The sequence below is a fragment of the Acomys minous genome (assembly GCF_964271855.1).
Source record: "Acomys minous genome assembly, chromosome: 7".
Classification (NCBI taxonomy): Eukaryota; Metazoa; Chordata; class Mammalia; order Rodentia; family Muridae; genus Acomys; species Acomys minous.
The window spans coordinates 101,722,677-101,744,380 of record NC_140488.1 but is presented as its reverse complement, the minus strand read 5'-3'; the positions used below and the strand labels follow the sequence as shown (position 1 = coordinate 101,744,380).

Sequence of the window (21,704 nt, the reverse complement as noted above, 5' to 3'; positions counted from 1 at the left end):
AGATATCAATGGTGAAATAGTGGCACTTAAATCTTGGGAGTAACCAACCAGGTGTCTAATTAGACTAAAGGACCATTCAGTACCAGGGACTCATGGCTGGTCATGACAATTGCCTGTGGCTGGAGAGGTCATAGACCCTATTGGAAAAAATTATGTCTATCATTTTCCTAAATCAATATAACTTCTAACTGTATTCTAAACAATTTTCTTTATACCCACGCACAAGTGTAGCTCTCGCTTTTCATCAAGCAGCGCTTTTTTTTTTCAGCAGACAGAGACCAACACAGAGATAAATAACTGGTCACATGCAGATCATAAGTGAGCATGACCTGCCCAGCCCCAGTTGTATACCTACAACACAACCTCTACCCTAAAGGCTCAGAGAACACTGTGGGAGAGGAGGCAGAAAGATTGCAAAAAGTCAGAGGACCAGAACATCTGATGAGAGATAGTGTCTTCTAGATATGACAGGTATGCTGCACCTGTGAAATTTCAACAATATGGTTGCCTAAACAAGACCTGCACAATAACAACAGTTGACATTCCAACGGCTATGGGGGAAATTTCACAAAGTCCTAACTCTAGGTGAAGAGCCACAGGTAGTCAACAGGTTCTAAAAGACAGATCAGGTTTTCCCTGGGATAAACCAATGATAGGTATCCAATCTAGAGTGGTCAGCCCTAAAAACTTGTACATACAAGGGACACTGCATGCATGTATATCAATAATAAAATAATAATTAAAATGAAGGGATCAGGAATCTGAGAGTGAGACGTTAGATGGGGAGGGATGTGGAAATTATGTAAAAACAACATACTCATTTAGGAAGTTCTAGAAAAGACTCTTAAATTTAAAAAAATCATTGAATGAATTTTGGCTTCAGATTAGGACAGATGTTTTCAACAATTTATAAAATGGCCATAAATATCTTCTGCCACTTTGCAGCCTTCTAACATTCACAATTATAAAATGAAAATACTGATCGACTCAAAAAACATTGAAAATGCTCTATTTACTACAGAATGAAGTATTTAGCCAAAGCTTAATTATTTATGTAAATAAACAAAGGACATCTACCTTATTAGTATGCAAACTTGCTTTAATCTTTAATAAATTTGTAAAATTGTATGTCTATTAAAGTATTTTTTATGACTCATTAGCAGTACATGTTTAATTTGTTTGCCTTTTATATATTTATACCCAGGATCATGTAAAAATTTCTCATGTGAAGAAGGATCACAAGGTGCTCTATTCCAGAGAAGGAGCCTGCCTCACCATGGCATTCTGCACAGCACCATGGAGCATGGCATACACTATCGAGGATTTGATGATAGCAGTTCATAGGCCACATGGTAAGAACTCAAAACTCAGGATTTAATAGGACCATGCCTCAGTAACCCCTTCCAATATATCTTCCCTTCCAGTCCCAGAACCCTCACCTCCTTGAGGCTTCAAGTTAAGGCTGGCAGACAAATCACCACTGTATTATCATTTTTAATTTCTTCTTTTGATCCCCAGCAGGTAAGAATGGAGCCCAGACCCTAGGCTGTGTAGTGCAGCACCTCCCACCCCCACCCCAATGCAGTGTCTGCCCGTGTGTGTGGTCAGCAGGGCAGGCAGAGTCTCTCTCACCACAGCAAAGGCCAATCAGTACTGGCCTCTTTGAATTCCTGGTTGGATACAGCCTAATTCCTCATCTTACTATTTATCTGTTCCACCCCTCCCCCCCCCCCCCCCCCCCCGCGTCCTTCACCTGGCCTTCTCTGCCCTTTCTCCTTTTCTCCAGGGTGATTTCACTCCCCTATACATTTGTATCCAGATTTATGGGATTCTGAAATGACAATGTGTCTGGGAGGGTAGGAATGAAGCTTGTTAGAACAGCCAGGCATGTTGATGATAAGCTGCCTTCAGGATGGGCAGGAAGGGAAAGTAAAAGAAGGCAGTGGCAGTCTAGTGGTGATGAATGGTAGGAACCTGAAGCAAAAATGTGAGAGTGGGAACACACAACATATAGGACAGTCTATAACAAATGAGTCATCACAAAGTAAATGTCTCCATGTCTGCAAAGGATCCCTTCCCACAACTTAAGTTTAGTATAAGATTTGCCTAACAACTTACATGCTCCTCACTTCTAGGTGACTTACAACGTAAAATGCTATCTAGATAGTTCCATTATTTAGGGAATGATTGCAAGAAAAGATTTCATGTATGCTCGGTGTAAATGTAACCACAGTACACCTGACTACACACTGCACACCAGCAACGACTGAGCAACTCCCCCCCTCGGTTAGTCAAATCCATGAACTGGGGCTCTTGGGTGTGAGGGAAGCCTGCCTTTGCTTTTCTGGCCCTCCTCTAATACTCATTCATGGACCACGAAAATGAGGCAACTAGTGAAATTCACAACAAAATTATCTGGTAGAAATACATAAATACTTGAGGAGCCCCATGTTTTAGGGGTAGATGGGGAAGAAAGGCTTTTGGTGTACACCTTTCTTGGCAGTTTCTGTGTCTTTGCATTCTTTTTAGGCACATTTTTTTCCCCTTTGTAAAATAGTCCCACTTTACGAGAAAATCGGAAGGTAATTCTAAAAGAAGGGGAAAAAAGCCCAAGGAATAAAAACTACTGTGAACAATTTTGAGTTGGAGGGTGCGGGAAGCACGTTTTCCCTCAAGCGACTCTTCCCCTGTGCAGTGGATTTAAACAGCTGGTTAAGACGTAGTCAAAAATGCGTTTACATTATTGTGTCTTTAAAAAATTCCGTGTTCATGCATTTTCATGCTCTAGTGGATTATGGCCCTGGGTTTATAACTGGGGAATTTAGAGCAAGACGCAGATTTCACTCTGGGGTCTCTGTTTCTCCGCTCTCAGATGTGAGAACAGAAATTACTAGTTAGGTTTTAATGTGACCTGGCTTTCTAGCCAGCACTAGTTTTCTAAGGTCTCTGCCCAAACTGTGGGATCATACATACTGGGTAAAGAGCATAGAGAGGGTTCTGGAGTCCAGTATAAGGAACCTATGTAGAAGCCCCTGAAGATGTCGTAGCGTGACTGAGCTTGCCACCAGCCTAGATGTCCTCTTACAGTTGTGTCCCCTGCTTCAATGAATGTTCCTCGGCAGGCTACCGCGGCTTTGCCTACTTTGTGGCTTGAGCTTGAGTAGTCAACAGACCAAAGGCTCAGCCTCCACCCCCAGGTGCGCAGAGGGGAGGACCCCAGGCGTCTAGGGTCTGAGGGCGGGTGAAGTGCGGTGACTGCCCTCTCCAGGAGTCAGTCCTGAGCAGGCTGCGTCCGGGTGCAGCACCGTCCTCCTGGCTCTCCTTTCTCTCAGAGGTGGCCTGGGGGCGGATTGACGTGGCGGCGCCGGTCCAGGCCCGGGTGCGGATTCCCGAGGCTGGGGGAGGTGGTGTGAAGAGGGAGGGGAAGGAGGAGGAGCGCGAGGAACCTAAGAAGGCAGGCAGAGGAGGAGCCGCTGGAGGGGACGCAGGGCGGGTACAGTTGCTTAGAACAGAGGAGGAGTTCCAGAGGGAAATGGAGGAGGAGCTGGGAGGGAGATGGGCAGAAAGGAGAGGCGGAGCAATGGGCGGAGAAGGGAGAAGCCAAAGCCTAGGGCAGAGGAGGAGCCTCGGTGGGAGATTGACAGAGGAGCAGCAAGAGGGGGCGGAGCGAGTCTGGAGTGGGCGGGGTGTTCCCGTCCGGGCTGTGTGGAGCGAAGATGGCCGGACCGGCCTCTGGAGTGGAGGAGCCGCCGATGTTGGTGGCTGTAGCTCGGGTTTCTGGACTGTGACTTCGCGCCCGGCAGTGACCTGGGCCATCCCAGCGCAGCGAACAGCGCAGCTAGCGGCTCGCGAAGCCTGTTGGGCGCCGGTGCGCAGGCGCCCCGTAGAGGATGCGCCGGGTGCGGCGGGCGGCTCCCCGCAGCCGCCCCCGCGCCCCGGGCGCCCGGCCTTAGTGCTGGCGGAGGAGGCGGCGCGCGCGGGGCGGCCGGGCGGTGGCGGGGCCCGAGCCGTCATGCCGTGGTTGAGCGGCGGCCGGCGGCGACGGCGGGGACAATCTCGGGAGGCCCAGCGGGAGCCACTGCCTCAGGCTCAGCCCCAGCGGGAGCCGCCACCGCCAGCGCCCCCAGTCGCGGTCTCCGCACCCTCTGTGCCCTCCGTGCCGCCGCAGCCCCGGGCCCGTGATAGCGCGGAGCTACCGCTGCCCGCAGGCTGGGAGGAGGCTCGTGACTACGACGGCCGCGTCTTCTACATCGACCACAACACGCGTCAGACATCGTGGATTGATCCCCGCGACCGGTAAGTGTACCATTGGGGGCGGCGGAACTGGGCGAGGGTGCACCACAGAGGATGTGCTGGCAATACGCCCAGCGTGGAATAGCCAGGAATACTTTTGGGTGCCCCTTTTCCTGGGCCCTCCGAGTCAGGATAGGTGCTGAGTTGGGGATCAGGATGCCTCCATTTCCAGAACTGGAGCTTTTCTGTAACCCCTCAGTCCTGGCTATGATTGTAGCGATTCCAACCTTTGGGCCCAGTGAGAGGATGGAGTACAGGAGGCCCCTAGGTCTGGAGAAGTTCCTGTATCCCTGGTATTGAGATGAGGATTTGAGTTTCTCTGCTGCACATCCCTGCTCCCAGTACTCTGGCAGAGGGTGGAGGCGACCGCTCTGGAGTCTTTACAAGTAGAAGCTCCTATCTCCTCCAGGCCCCTAGTCTCGAGGTAGACACCAAATCGATTCCCTCACGTCACCCGCTGTACAGGGCCCGGAATCTGGGCCCCTGGAATTTCCTCTCTGGAGTCTGACGGATGGCCCTCTTTTCCTTTTTCTGTAGTGGCCTCGCCCATCCATACCCCAGGTCTTTAGCGGCCCACCACCCCAGGATTGGCGGGGCAGGGATTCCCAGCCCCTAGCAGATGCGAGATGCGCTGTCACCTTGGATCACAAATGTGTGCACCAGTTTTGAGAATGAGGGAATGAGTTCTCTGCCTGGAGGGTTGAGCCTGGTTTACATCCAAAGTCTGGTGCCAGACAGGCATTAAAAGTATTCCCAACTCCTCTGGAGTTAGGAGAGGCTGTTCTCAAACTTTTTGTGCTCTAGTGCCCTTAAAATCAAGTGAGTTAAAATTCTGTTCGAAATAGCCTGTGTATTGTGGCCACAATGGCATATGATTAGTCCCATATGCTTTTGGAATAAGTGAAAAACAAGAGTTGAATTTAAGTTTCCTTTTTGTGCATGATATGCACAAGGCACAAAGTTGTCCAGTTCATGTAAATAAATCTGATAAAGTAAAAACAGGTTCTTCTAAGAGAACTACCAGATTTCACTTAATTACTATCATATAATAAAGTTTCTCCTAGTTGCATTGAGTCAGCTACTTTGGGAGGTGTGTGTGTGTGTGTGTGTGTGTGTGTGTGTGTGTGTGTGTGTGTGTGTGTGTGTAAATGGGAATTCTGTTGAAACCAAGTGTTTCCACTGGTTATCTGATATCTTGTCCTTTCTGGAGCAAGTTCTCTCCACCCTGGCCCGAATGCCAAAAAGGAAATACTGTAGGCTTCCTAGTGATTTCAAGACTTGAAAAGGCTGGTGTGGTGACATTGTGCCTGCTTCCTCCCACCTACACAGGAAAGGCAGCTTGTATGGCACTGTCGTTTGAAAATAAACTTTTGAGGAGGGAAACTGCTAGCCCCTCCCCCTTTTTGAAGATTTCTGTGTGTTTAGATAGGGCAAAACAAATCTATAAACAACCGGGGTTCCTGAACATAACCTCTAACCTTTGCAGACCTCTGGACACAGACAGAAACCTACATAAATCCAACCTCAGCTTTATGGATTCAAAATGCTTCATTTAAAAAATCAAGTGACACACACACACACACACACACGCACACACACATATAATTTTAACCAAATGTGAGAGCCACATCTGTTTGCTCAAACCTTGTATGATTTTGAAATTGGTGGAACTGCTTGAAATGTGATGCTCTTTTGTGTTGTATGTCTGTTAAAATCCTAAACAACTAGAAAATGAACCAATTAAAATAGTATTTAAGGCAGGACATGGTAGCTCATGTCTGTAATCCCTTGGGAGGCTGAGGCGGGAGGATAAAGAATTCGAGATAAGTCTGTGCTGTATAGCAAGACTTGATCTCAAAAAAGGTGTTTTATTGAGAAAAGGCTAAGGCCTACTTTATAAGATTAATATAACAGTTGTGGCTATCCCGCAAAAGAGATTTATAATAAAATACATAAGTGTAAACATTTTATTTTAATGCAACATAGGTATATAGGTCCTACAGGAATCATCTTCTAGATCTTTACCTCGATAGATTTTTCTTTCCACAAATCTGTTTTGCTCCTGAATAACATTTTCCCCATTTCAGACATAACTTTGATCACAGGGCTTTCAAAGTCCCCTTTCTAAGTGCTAAGTGTTGATTGAATGAAAAAAAAGTGGATATTTTACATTTTTTTAAATAAAGTAAAAACACGTGTGTACTTTTTTGAGACATTGTTTTTATAGTGAGTGAAAATTCAGCTGGGGACAGCTTGAACTTCAGCTCCCATAATACCTTGCACGAAATATGTATGGAATGTTCAGCAAGCCACAAACATTTCAGTGGAGCCTGCTTGAAGGGTGTGCTAGTCATTCTTCCTCTTTGAAAACACAAGGTTGCCAATTTTTATAGGTGACTAGGAATCCTTTAAGGTTGTAATTAACTTTTATTATATGAACAAGACTGCATATCAGAGCACTGTGTTTTCTCCTTGTATCTCTGACATGTTTTGAATCTTGTTTCATTCAGAGGACTGGAAAATGGTGTTCAAGAAACTTTGATCATATAGCTTCCAAACAGAAATGACAGAAGAGGCGGAAAAAAAAAAAAGAGGAAAAAAGCATTTTAAAGAAAATAAAGTATGGTGGAATAAATGAATGTGCTAGATTAGGGGGAACCTGTTGTTGACTTTGAACATTATTTCATCTGTAATTATTAAAATCCTTAAATGCATGAAGTATACTGTAGTAAACAAAATAACTGAGTGCCAGAGGATGTAGAGAATATCTCTTCTAAAATGTTAAAGTGATTCTATTCAGTGTTGTATTTAATAACATTAGATATGTCCAGTTCAGCATATTAGTGAATTATTGGACCTCTAATTTTTAAAGTCAGAATGAATGGCATATTATTGGAAGGAAATATCTTTACAGATATGGCTTCATATGTCCATGAAAAAAGTCTCTATATTTTATTGACAGAACTTTTTAGTTCAAATGTGAACCACCTTTTGATTTAAATTCGTTATTTTTATAGATTGACACTGTTCATATGATTTCTATAGTCAACTGAACGTATTAATAAATATTGTTGTGAAATTATTTTGCTATTTCTAAGGCATGAAGTTCACTTGTTTAAGTTATGATATATTCTGCATATATTATCTTATCATACAATGACTGCCTGAAAGTCATTTCTTTTTTTGTAGGTTGTTTATCATTTATTTAATGGCTAATATCCACACATATACCATATTTATCTTAGTGGTTACCACAGAGAAAGTTAGTTCTTATAGAAAATGATTACAAAATCTTATATTTAGAAAATATAGGACAAAAATTTTTGTTTAAAAAAAACAATTTAATGCTTTTAACAGCTGTGTGTATGTATGTGCTTCCAGCATGGTTCTCTTGAATTATGCTGTTCAAGGATCCAGTTGTAGAAAGTGGGGCATTTTGTTTCTTGTAGCCTGGTTATGTTGTATAGTGCTGGAAATGAAGATCACTGAGCAAAATTATATTTAAGAGCCACAAGATAGTGGCTAAAGGTGCCTGGTGCCAAGCCTGATGACCTCAGTTCCCTCCCCAGGACACATGAGGTAGGAGAGAAATGACTCCCGAAAGTTGTCCTCTGACCTCCACATGCATACTCTGGCACATTCCTCCTCCAAATTAAAAATAAATCATTGTGAAATGATATTTGAGATCAGAGCTGGATGTAAATAATGCTGGACTGCTATGATTATGTCATGGCATGAGAGTTAAGGGCCATTTGTTCACTAGATGGGATTTGACCTGGTACCACATGTAAGAATTCTGTGGTATATTAAAAGTTCTCTGAGCAGGCTTTTTCATCTTTCTTTGCACAGAAAAAGGACACACAGATATGCTCAAGACATGGTAAGATTTAACTCCAAGCTTTTTCTTAAGGAGAAAACAGTCTTTAGCTCTAGTTGGAGCCTTCTATAACAGAGCCAGATAACACTGCTACCTTCTTGGAACTACTATTCAGTATTAATTAATAGAAGCTTGACTATATTTACCTCACAGAGTCTATTTCTGGGTTATGTGAACTGTCTAAGTTGGGCTTTCCTATAAACAACTTAATGATTTTTCCATTTTTCATTCTTTAAGATTATAGATAGTGTTTGTATGAACACGGGGGAGTTTTGGCTTTAAAAGCCATCAGAGGTCAAACCCTGGAAAGAATCTTCCTTTTGTATCCTTTAGATGTCAGCTACCACTTTTCAGTCTAATACCTTTCTTTTTCTTCCCTTCTCTCTCTTTTTTTTTTCCTCCAAGAAAAGTAAATGGAAAAGTCATTGATTTCCAAAAATAGTTCTCGGATGTTTAGAAATCCCCAAGTTTCCTTCTCTTTCCTTTCCCTCTGATTTGGGAAGTGGAAACGGTGTGTATCACAGTCTCTGGTAGGTTCACTTCAGGAAACTGCGGGTCAAGTGACATGACAGGATCACCTGGTAAGCCTGAGGTAGGCCTTCTGGCCTTCTACTGATGTCTGCCTTTCCAGTAAATTCAGTAAAACTAATCTGATGGAGAAGAAAGTAAAGTTAAATCCTATAGCGCTCAATTGTCTCCATCTAAATTTAATAAAACTAATATTTATGAAGATTCTTGACTTCATGCTGTGACTGTACATAAAAATCAGTTTTGTTTTGTTTTATTTTTTAAATAGGTGGTAGGTAACAGACATGTAAAGCAAACAAAGATGCTAAAGGTCATGGGACATGCAATGATTAATTCAGTTCCTTAGGTGATAGTAACTTCCAAGAAAAGGAGGGAGAGTCCTCTCTTAAAAAAATACACTATTTGTTTTATATATTTTCTTGAGAATTTATACATGTATATTACGTGTTTTTTTTTTTATCAGATCTGTCTCTGTTCCTTCCCTTCTAAATCTTCCCCTATTTTTACCACCTTTCCCTTCCAATTTCATTTATTCTCTTTTTAAAAACTCACTGAGTCCATTTAATGCTGCCTGTATTTGCATGGGTGTAGGATCGTATCTACTGGGGCATAGGTAGTCTTTCAAGGTTGTTGTTTTTATTTTTTCAAGACATGTGTACCCTTTGCTGTTCTGGACTCACTTTGTAGAACAGTCTGGACTGGAACTCAGAGATCCGCCTACCTCTGCCTCCTAGAGTGCTGAGATTACAGGTGTACACCATTGTGCCCAGTAGTCTTTCAGGGACTTTTTTTTTTGGTTTTTCGAGACAGGGTCTCTCTGTGTAGCCTTGGCTTTCCTGGACTCGCTTTGTAGACCAGGCTGGCCTCGAACTCACAGCGATCCGCCTGCCTCTGCCTCCCAAGTGCTGGGATTAAAGGCGTGCGCCACCACGCCCGGCTCTTTTCAGGGACTTTTAATCCCTGAAGAAAACATATTTTCTCTACAGCCATCAATTGGTAACAGGGCTGAGACTTCATTAGGCCCTCCCTTTATTCATGCCACGATTTTGGCCTATTTCATCATATTCTGGTCTTAAGCATGCAGTCACAGCTGCTGTGAATTAAGGTGTGCAAAGGCCCTGTGGTGTTGTCATGTCTAGCACTCTCTTATTCTCTATATGTTAACCAGTTTGGGTACTAATTGTCATCTACTACAAAAACAAGTATCTTTGATGAGGGATGAAAGATCTCTTGGTGTATAGGTATATAGATAAGAGCTTAGGAGACAGTTTAATGCTATGTGAATTTAGCAGAATAATAGTATTAGGAGCTATGATCTAGCAAGTTACAGGTCGTTGGTTTGGTTTCATTTGTTTTGTTTTGATTTTTTGTTTTTTGTTTTTTGTTTTTCAGTTAACACTACCAGGCATGAATTCCATCTTGTGCAATGGTCTTTAAATCCAATCAGATGGTGGTTGGGTACTCCCATGGCATACCAGTGGGCATACCTTGCAGGGTTTATAGTTGAATCCAGGAAACTAATAAGGGGTCATAGGAGAGAGTTCAGGGAAGTGGATTAAATTCAGGTGGTATGAAAGGGAGAAAGGAAAATATAGAACAGGTGTGATTAAATGGAGTAGGTGATGGCAGGGTAGGGTGGAGGAGGAAGTATGGAGAGGGAAAACTTAACACTAAAGATCTTTGGAACAAACCTACTGTAGAAATTTCGTGAAACATTTACACACACACACACACACACACACACACACACACACACACACACACGAGTTTAAATGGAGTTACCTTATAATGGTGAGGGGCCCAAGGCCTCCCATACTCCCATAGACTAGTAAAGAAAAAGTGTAATGTTGGGTATGGGTCACTTGTTTTTGAGTTGTTGGTCAGAGGGTTTCCATAACATACACACCCAAAAAGGTCACAGACTGATGCCATTGCTCTTGGATACCCTCAAGAGTTTCATGATAAGACCTTATTAAGGATGTATTTGGGTCATACAGCATGGAAAAATCAAACTGCTACCAACCTCTATTTCCACTACTGGAGAGAGAAAAGCATTCCACAATTTCACACTGCTAGGACAACTTTCTTGAACATGCAGTGATTTTTATCCTTGTCCATCGATGTCTTGAGGCAAGATATTCATGTGTTTATAGAACTGAGTAAGATAAAGAGATGCATGAGAAAAATGCTGGAGATGAGGAAGTGCTGAGCGTGTTCCAAGCAAGTGAGAGAATGAGTTGATATGACTGGCCCAGAGGTTGTATGTGGAGTGCTGAAGACTTGGGACAGACCTTTCCTAGCTGAGATTGCCATAGTCTTGGGGCTAGAAAAGCTAGGAACATCTTGTTCAAACTCCTCTCTTAACACTTGAGAGCCCAGCCAAGTGGTGTGTTCTGCTCATAGTTAGAAGGCCATGGGTTCTCTTGACCTCCATTTTAAGTATCTACCCTCTGTTCATTCAGTTTTTCATTGGTCCAGCAGGGGTATGTTGCACAGCTTCCCTCTTCAGCATTTTTTTCCGAGGTTCAGGACTGTAGTGGCTGCACTCATGCCATTTTTAGTAAGACCTCATCACAAAGTAAGGTTTCTCTCCATTGGGATTCCATGCCTTTTCCCACTACTGGAGATAGATCTCAGAGCCTTGTCAATGTCAAACAAGCACTCTACCATTGAGTCAAACCCCAGTCCATGGCTCTGTGGATATGTTAGACATATGTTAAATATGTAGCATGTATGTTTTCACCAGAAGCCCATCATAGCTGCATGCGGTATAGATGGACACATGATTAAACTGAGGCTAACAGGAGGTTGACTCAGAGACCTCTTTCCCACAGCCAGTATATTTGACCCTCCCCTGAGTAGGGTAAGTTTTCTGGCCTTTGTACTGTGATGGGCCCTCTGGCTTTTTTTTTATCTTGTATTCATTGTTGTGTGATGTTTATTCCCCTCTGAGGTATCATGACCCCTTAAAGATAGATTATATTAATGTCTCATTGCCTGTTAATAAGTTACCTTTCATGGCAAGATAAAGTTTGCAGATACAATTAAGGATCCTGTGATAGGGAGATGATTCTGCCTTATCTGGGTGGGCCCAGTATCACTAAGAGGCTTGCCAGAGAGAGCAGAAAGATGAGGATGAGGGAGAAGTGAGAATAATGACAGTGGAATCAGAGGATGAGGACACATGGCCATGAACCAAGAAATGCCGACAGCCTTTAGAACCTGGACAAGGCAAATAAATAGAAGGATGCTTTCCTAGTGCCTGCAGAAAGGACTTCAGCCCTACAGCCACTTTGACTTTAGCATAGTAACGCTGATGCAAAACCTGTGATATATAATTCATCTGTGTTGATTAAAGCCCCTTGGTTTTTTTTTTTTTTTTTTTTTTTTTTTTTTTTTGCCAGTTTGCCACAGCATCAATAGGTATAACTACCATACTCCCAAACACTGTGTCCTGGAGAGAATGGAAGTACTTGCTCAGCTTGTTGTTTTTTTAAAAGAGCCTCCTGCTTGTCACATGCCAATGAAACAGGCCCTGTGCATTTTCTACCAGCTTGCATTTCTGGCTAGGATCCACTTTCTTGTGGTTAGAGTGTCGAGTCTTATGTTGAGGCTTATATATATATATTACATTATATTCTCCATGTTAGGTGAGCTGGTCAAGTATGGGTGATGAGCAGGTTGTATATCTGAGAGTACTGGAAGATTAGAGACTATTGGAGGTTTTCTTGGGTGATGGTGGGCCTGCATAAGAGAAGTCTCAGGTACTAGGGCTAGAAAAGGCAAGACTTGTGTTGGAGAATATTGGAGGAAAACAAAAAGTGCAAAGGATTTTGGTAATGACATGAGGTATGGCCAGTGAAATGATCAGGGATCTCAGACTTATTGATAAAATCTTCAGAGGAGCTGAGGCACTCTGGACCAAGATGCAGGAGTTCTTTTAGCGATTCCTGGAAGCCTTTATTTTTACCATCTTGTATATTCAATGATATAATAACAAGAGAGAAGCCTGTTAGGTCATTCGAATGACTGTACAGCTGACAGGAGCGTCCTCAAAGGTATCTAGACTATGAAAGTGTTACTAAACCAGGGTTTCTCTGCTATAGTAGTCTTGTATCTGGGGGCAGATAGTTGTTTGGATGCTGTAGCATAGAATAGTTAACATTATCCCAGGCCTCTACTTACTAGAGCTAGATGCTGCTAATAATCCCCTCCCAAACTCAAGTTCTGGTGATCAGATATGTTTTCAGACATTATTACATGCCTTATCCCTTGCTTACCATGCTTTGGTGACTGCATTTTAATTTTAATTGAAGCAATTGATAGCTCCTGTGGTATCGTATGTAAGCAGGTAAGACCATTGAGGACTGGCTGCTTTCTGTATTTCCATGAAGAATAAAAGTTACAAATAAGCATATGAAAATCCTTGACCCAGCACATGAGACTTTGTAAATACATGTCAGTCTGCATAGTGCTACCTATGTGTAGGTGCTTAAGATACTCCAAGTCACTGAATCCTCCCTTCAGTGCACAGAAAAAAAGTGAGAGGGTTGCTTCTGCCTTTGCTCAGGTCTGGAAATGAAGAGCAAGCACAGTGCATCTGGAAAGGCTACTTATGGGGCTGTGGGATCCCCAGTGTTTTTCATCTGGAAAATGCTCTATTTCTTTAAATGGAAGGGGCCTAGGGAAAGAGTGGGAAGATGAGAGGAATGTTGATGCAGAGAACGAGGAGTGCAGCCAGGCTGTCTGTGCCACCCCCAGATGGCTAGCAGTGCAGTGTTGTTGGGTGGGCCACTGAGACAGACAGGACATCCTGAGCAGTTCCTTAGTAATAGCCTCATTCCTACCAGGTGAGAGAACTTCTACCTGGAGCTTGGCCATGCGTGTAACCTCGTGGCTATAACTACTTTTCAAAACTCTGTGTCTCGGAGTGTGGAATTGACTCAATTAACTTCTTAAATAGTCTGTCTACTGCTTTGTTTTAAAACTGAGATTTAGTTCACATACTATAAGATAGCCCATTTTAAAGGAGCACAATTTAGTGGCTTTGGTATATTCATAAGGTTGTCAACCACCACTACTATCTAATTCTTGTTACCCCTCCCTAAAGAAACCACATGTCCATTAGCAGCCATTTCCTGTCTCCCCCAAAGCCAGTCAACATCTAATCAGTTTTCCGTGTGTATCATCTCATAGATGTCTTATGGAGTTGTCTCTGGATAATTCTTTGCAGTACTCGGATGGATTTTTTTTTTTTCAAAATGAAAAGTTAGGAAAAGGAAATTGGGAATTGAAGGAACCAAGTAAAGATCTAGTTTTGTTTTGTTTTTTTAAATCTCCTTTCTTTTAACTTACCCATATTTTATACTGCTTTGTGTACAGAGTGCCTGACATATAATAGCATGTCCTCCATAAATGTTGAATGTAATCAGACATATGGGGGTGAGTTTTACTGATTTGTAGTGGTCATTTTACATTTCTGTATTTCATTGAGTTTTTCTCATATATTCTAGAGTACTTAAGAGCAGTTTCTTCTTACAAAGATGTCTGTGCCTCTCATTTTGACTCAGGATGGGATCCATCTGTAGCTTTTATTAAAATGCTAGTTGTTCTTAGATACTAGGTCTCAAATGGGGAGGATCTTGTCCTCCACAGGGTATCTGACAGTATTTGGCAACATTTTAGATGCTACGACAGGGGAATGGCATATAGTAGGTGGAGGCAGATGAGGGTGCTAGGTATCCTACAATGCATGAGATAGTCCTCATAACAAAATGACCCAGCCCTAAATATTAATAGTGCCTGAGAGTGAACTAAGCCAGACATTTAGTATTTAAGTTTACAATTGGCTGACACAGGATTCCATGACCCAGATCTTTCCAGTTGAGCTGGGATGTGAGGAATGAGGCAGGAATGGTTGAAGAGAAGTCCTTCACCCCCATAAGGTGATGTAGAGCTAAATAATGTCCCATGGGGTTAAGCCACTGTACTGCTACCATTGTGTTAGGAAGGATCTAGTTGTGAAGTTGGGAAAACTGAAAGACTATTTATTCCCTTGCTAAGGTGTATGGATAGATGAATTATACCTTTGGGCTGTCTACCCTCAGTATTTTTAGAAATGTCTCCTTACTTTTTAAATGAATTAAACTGGAGTTTCTGGGGTTTTTTTTTCTTTCGAGCCTACCAGCACACAAACATTCTTGTTTTCTACCCAATGTCTCCTATAATTTTATTCATGGCTTTCATTCTTTTCTCTTTTCTTTCTTTGTTTCTTTTCTCTCTCTCTCTCTCTCTCTCTCTCTCTCTCTCTCTCTCTCTCTCTCTCTCTTTTTTTTTTTAGGCAGGATTTCTTGTGTAACAGCTCTTGCTGTCCTGAGCTTGCTTTGTAGACCAGGCTGTCATCGAACTCACAGGGATCCACCTGCCTCTGCCTCCCTGAGTGTTGGGAATAAAGGCATATACCACCATGCCTGACTTTTTCTTTTTTCTTTCTTTCATATTTTTTTTTCTCTTTTAAGTTTTTCAAGACAGAGTTTCTTTGTGTATACTTGACTATCCTGGAACCTGTAGGACCAGGCTGGCCTCAAACTCACAGAGATCTGCCTGCCTCTGGGATCAAAGGTGTGTGCTACCACATCCCTGAATATTCATGGCATCTTCTGGGGTCATAATTTGTCACTAAGTACATATATTGACACTTACTTTTCTTGTTTTAACCAAGCGATACTTATGATCAAGTACTATAATTGTAATGCTCCTGTGTACTCTCTCTCTTTCTTTCCTTCTTTCTTTCTGTTTCATGTCTGCCTTAGAAGTGAGTTTATGTTTTTAAATGTAGGGCAAAAAATGCATTTTGGTTCATTTTTTGCTTTAACACACTTCTATTTTGGAATGTTTTAGAGTAATTGGAGAGTTGTAAAATTTGCATGTCTCCCCCATTATTAAGTTCTAATATTATCATAGTAGGTTTGCTAAAACTGAGAAGCCAATCTTGATCCATGTAACTGATAGACAAACACTAAATATTTGGTTGTCACAAGTTTTTCTATTGTGCCTATGATTTATTATTATTATTATTATTATTATTATTATTATTATTATTATTATTATTATTTAGAATCAAACAGTCTTGCTTTGAGGCTTCATGAATTTTGGAATCATAAAGCCTGGGAATGTCAGGAAGTAACTGTGCTCAGATAAAGGTTGCAGCATGTATAATCCTGTATATACTAAGATCACAGACTTCTGCAAGCCCAAATATAGCTCCTAAAATAATGGAGACTTGGTTTGAAATGGGCTGGTTGCCCTAGAGATGCCTGCCACCTACCCTGTTGCTGAATGAGTGTATGCTTCTGTACTTAGCCGTCATCAGCCTAGATATACCACAAAAGATTCATTCCATAGTGAGTCACAGAAAACTTTCCATGACTTTCCAACACAGCTTGAAAGAGTGGGGTACAGTCCCAAGTACAGGATAGTTTTCACATGAACAGGGCAATTGTTGGGCCAACTAAAAACCATGATGTTTAGTGAAGCAGTGAGACAAAGACAACAAATTGTATGATCTGATTACTACTATATCCAGAAAGTACGAATTTGTAGAGGTGTAAATGGAATAGTGATGTCAAGGTCTTAAAGTGGGAAGAGCTGGTGTTAGCAAAAGGGCAAGAGGTACCTTATTGGATAATGTCCTAAAATTGAAATGTGTGTTGTACAACTCAGTAAATTTACTAAAATCACAGAATTGTACACATGAAATATGAAGTTTATTGTATGATGGCTATTCCTAGTAAAATTTTTATAAACAATTTGAAGGGGAAATCATTTTAAAATTCAGATAGCCACCTTGACTTTGTAGTCGGAGAGGCTAGACTATGTAGATTAGACTTGGCAACATCTTACCACGCCAAAGGGTTTTGGGTTTTTTTTTTTTAAATGCCCATACAATTGTCAGGGCAATGTGCCAAGAAGCCACATGTTAATGTTGCTTAGGAACTTTGCCAACTGTGAGAGCAATACTATGCAACAGCCTGGTTATCATTACTGTGGCAGCTAATTTTTTTACTCAGAGCCATTGATCTTCTAGGATGACTCATTCATATTTCTGTGCTGTCTGGTTACATGATAAGGAATAAGGTTATTCAAAAGGAGAATTTGACCAATTTGACTATTTGATCAATTTGGTATTCAGAACTCTAAGGATCAGCATTTTGTTTTGTTTTGGTTTGGATTTACTTTCTCACATGTTTTGGGGATGAACCTCTGAAAATTGTATTACACACTTTTTACATTTTTTTTGGTTTTACATTTTTAAATTATCATTTGAATGGGTGGCCAGAAGCAGGGTGGACCCTAACCGTACATGGTATCAGTAACCATGTGGACTGATTGCAAACATGGGACATCCTTGACACACTCCTGGCTCTACTATTTGTTGTGGCATTTCTGATATCCCGTTTCTTCTTCTATAGTATATAGGATTCAGCAAGATTGTATAGACACTTAAGTCAGTGTCTACTGTAGAACAGATACTATATTTTATTGATTCTTTGGTCACTTTTTATTTTGTGTTTGTGTGTGCAGGGTGTGGGTACTCTCAATGATATATAGATATACATGTGTACATGTACAAGTCAGAGAACAGTCACTGGGTGCCATTCCTCACATACTGTGTGTGTACATATACATATATACATGCATGTACATACACACACACACACACACACACACACACACACACACACACATATTATATCTACACTCTCACTGGCCAGGAGCTCACCAAGTGGGCTAGGCTGTCTGACTTGTAAGCCCCAGAAATCTGTCTGATTACATGTTCAAGCCACCAAATCTTTTTTTTAAATATATGTAGATTCTAAGTATTGAAGTCTGGTTTTTTTGTTTTTTGTTTTTTGTTTTTTTGTTTTTGCTTGCAAAGTAAGCATTTTACCATTCGAATATTATCCCAGCCATTTTATAAGAATTGGATTTTATGCAAGGTCAAGATCTTCAGCCATATCTGTTTTTAATCACAAATTTGTCAGTACTTTGGGTATATGTTTAGTTGTACATACATTTGGCCTTACTTTTGGAGTGAAATGAAGTTTTTCAAAAGTCAGTTGTTGGATCTTTGAAGGAACCTGTCAAGAGTATGGGCAGAGTAGGTAGAGATACATTGTCCACATCCATGTCCTCGAAAATCCTTGCTTATGTGGTGCTTACTATGTTTGGTAGGAGAAGCGAAAGCACGTTCAACTGAATTAGAGAGAAGCAGTGGAAAACAATGAAGAGTTAAGTTCAACTGTAAGCTTAGATATTTTCCTAGCAGCATGTGCCCAAAGCTGTAAAATATCTTCACCCTTAGGTTCACAAATTCCATTCAAAGTGGTGGTTCTCGGCCAGGGATAATTTTTGCCTTCCAGGGGACATTTGGCAATGTCTGAAAACATTTCTGGCTGTCATAACATGGTGGTGGGTGGGGGTAGTGTGGGCTAAGGTCATGTAGTGGGTTGGAAGCCAGTAACATTGCTCAGCATCCTACCAGACCCTAAATGGCCTCGTATGATGAAGAACTGAACCATCAGTTGTCTACAAAGTTAAGACCAAGTGGTCCTACCTTGTCCATGTGGGATTTACAGTAGTGGAGACAAAGAACAATAGTGAATATGTTAGTATCTTCCAAGGTGAAAATTCTGCTTGAGGGAGATTGATAGGGAGTGTGTCAGATATAGGTAGCCATTTTGTGGAGGGTATCAGGAGAGGCATCTCCAGATTCAGTCAGTGCCCTATGAGCTAAGTCTTGCAGAGGGTCAGAAGAGAGCCTGTCATCTGAGTAAAGAGCCTTTTAGGGAGAACAAACCAGAGAGGCTGAAGTCAGAAACAAGGGGCCAGTGGGAAGGTGATATCTGTAAGCGAAACATCCATTGATGGGGACCCTGGATATGATTCTAAATAGACTAGGAAGTCATTCTACTTGAAAGACTTAACCTTTCACTTGGGGTTCCCTCATTGTTTTAGGAGACTAGAGCAGTAGGAACTGAGGCAAGAGGACTAGATAGGAGATGGTGATTTTCCTTAGAGTCAGGCAGTGATGGCCGAGGGTAAGGAAGAAGTGGCAGTGTTCTGAGACATAGATATATGTGGTTCTTAAGGCCCTGGATGCTGTGCTTTGGTCAGGTGTATAATTCACCCTTCTTGGGACTCTCTCTTGGATTACTTGTTAGCTTGGGCAGTATCAGGTCTTACCAAAATGGACATTTGGTCATAATGACTACATCAGCACAGAAGAGCTGGCTTTATTTCTGTATTATTCTCAGCTCTGCTTCTGGCACTACAGTGAGTTTTTTGTGACAGAAAATGCAGTGCGTACATCATGTTCTTACTATGTTACTATATGTGTAGCACTGTATTTAAAGATAGAATCTGTAAAAGAGATCCAAACTCTATGAATATCCATGTGCTGTAAGTAATGGTGCTTATAAAGTTATGGTATTATTATTTAAAAGTGGTGATTGCTTGCTAATGGGTAGTGATTAAGAATCTGAAATAATGGGGCTTGGACTGGTTGACCACCTCCACAGAGTCTGTTACATTGTTTCCTGCTACATGGACACTGACTTTTTTCAGAAGCACTATGGTCTTGTTTTACTTGCTATACATATGCTTATTCAAAAGGCATTTGAGATAAATCATTCTGTGATTGACCTGATCTAGGTTAACCTAAGATTGTCATCTTGTTAATCTCAGTATTAAAAGCCTAGACACCAGAAACCAACCTTCCCTCCTCCTCAGCCCATATCATAAACCTCCAAAATGTCACCATGTACATGGCATATTGACAAAAATGTCAAGGATTACCAAGAATAGCTTCTTGCATTCATATGCAGTTACAAGAGAAGGACAGAGTAGCTTTCGAATTTCAAGTGCCACTGCAGTGGCCTTAAGCAACAATTCTTGTTTGAACAACTTCCAAAGCTCAGCTCTACCTTGGGGTTTTAGAATTACATCATACCTTGAAATTTAAAATATGAACACATGTTCTTATGCACCCAGAGTTACTAATAGAATTATTTTTGTTTTTCCTTTTATTATCTAGTTCCCCTTTAAAATATAGATGGCTATAATGTTTATATAAACTGGTAACTGATTTTTCCTGACTCATTGTCAGTGTCTCAGCTCTGAAGCTTGTGCCAGCTTAGTCAATATCTAATGGAATACAAAGTCTACATTTCCTTCAGATGTGTTCATTTTTTCTTGTCACTTAGATATACATAGTACTTCCTTTTCATCTGTTTAGGAATGGTTGCTGCTCACTCTCTCACTGTTTGTAGGGGGCCTCAGCCCTTTTGTACACTAGTAACAATAGTATTATTTTATTTCAGGGACCAACATCTGGTTCTGTATCATTTTAGAGTTCTGAAACCATGTAGATTAGCCCAACCATGTGGTGAGAGGCTGTTTTTTTTCTCCCACCTTCATGTTCCATGAGAGAAGTTTGGGGGAAAATCCTTAGCAAGCCTGTATCTTAGATCTTTGGGTCTTCTGTCAGTGATCTTCACTGATCACTTAATAGAAAAAAAAAAAAGGAATGTACCTCTGAACTTTTTATCTCTTTTTTTTTGCAGTCTCTTTTTAGATCTTACTGGTGTTGGGTTGCTTGTCCCTTCCACCCCGAGTTAATGAAGGGGCCTCAGCATAATCCAAACTACTAAAATAAGTGGAAATCAGGAAGTTTTCCATGAAGCAAGCCTATGACATAATGGTACCTCAAGCATATGAATTACTGAAATTGGTTTTGTTCAAGTGGCTTGCTAGCATTATTTGCAAAGATGGGAGGTATGTGTGTGTGTGTGTGTGTGTGTGTGTGTGTGTGTGTGTGTGTTTTCCCTCTAAAAGGGCAGATCCCCATTAAAGTTAACTTCTTCTATTAATTAATGCTTTTTTAAAATGAAAATAATGTCCCTAAGTTATGTATTTCTCTTATAACACTTGCTTTTAAAATATAGGTGAAATAGAAGTATAACATTTGATTTTCTGACGTGGCTGGCATCATCTGCAAAGTTCATGCTTGAAAAATCTGTAGTCTTCTTCACAATTGAGTGGAGAGTGGGGTCTGACTTTCACACGAACTCTGGTGCCCCATATTTGACCATGTCCCTTGGAGGGGGAGGCCTGGTGGCACTCAGAGGAAGGATAGCAGGCTACTAAGAAGAGACTTTATACCCTATGAGCATATACAGGGGGGGAGGTCCCCCTCAGTCACAGTCATGGGGAGGGAAGTAAGGGGGAAATGGGAGGGAGGGAGGAATGGGAGGATACAAGGGATGGGATAACCATTGAGATGTAATATGAATAAATTAATAAAATTTTAAAAAGATACAAAAAAAGAAAAGTCTGTAGTCAAGTTACATTAAAAATTCTGATGTTTTAGTAAGTTTTAAGTTTTGTGTTAGGCCACATTCATAGCTGTCCTCAGCTGCATGTGGTTGTGGGCTGTGGGTTGGATATACCTAGTATTAGACCATGATTCTTTTAGTAATTAGATCTTAAGTTTACTAAAATGATGGGCCAAAGGGCCCAAATCTTCAGAAGCAAGGAAAAGAACATGCTAGAGAAAGGTGTCACTTGTAGCCCAGTCAATAAAAGGACACATGAATAAATCTAATTAGTCCTCATTGTAACTACTCCAGTGAAATTGTTTAATTAAACAGCATCACATTCACAGACCTCTAATTTAACACCTGGTTTCTGAAATACCTGCATGAACTATCCTCCATGAAGACAATTACTTTGTCATAGGTTTGAAGCCTGGTTTTATGGTGGGTCTTGTACCACATAATTCCTGTGGGAACCACAAATTCAGTGTCAACCCACCAGCAGTCCTGTGGACCTTCCTATCCAGTGACATCTCTAATCACTGCATTTTGGGGCAGCTCCTCGCTGCATCCATCCATCTTTTTTTTTTTCTATTAAGCTGGTCATAAATGCAGCTGATGATGCCTCACCT

At 41.4% G+C, this 21,704-nt stretch overlaps 1 protein-coding gene across 1 annotated transcript in view; it reads left to right on the top strand.

The window, feature by feature from the left end:
* The first annotated feature begins 3,668 nt into the window (after window positions 1–3,668).
* Window positions 3,669–21,704, top strand: part of WWC3 (WWC family member 3) — a 102,866-nt gene continuing 84,830 nt past the window's right edge. The window contains exon 1 of the mRNA XM_084790583.1: window positions 3,669–4,296. Within this exon, the coding sequence (XP_084646709.1) occupies window positions 4,013–4,296 (284 nt within the window). The 5' untranslated portion in view covers window positions 3,669–4,012. The remainder of the gene's footprint in view (window positions 4,297–21,704) is intronic.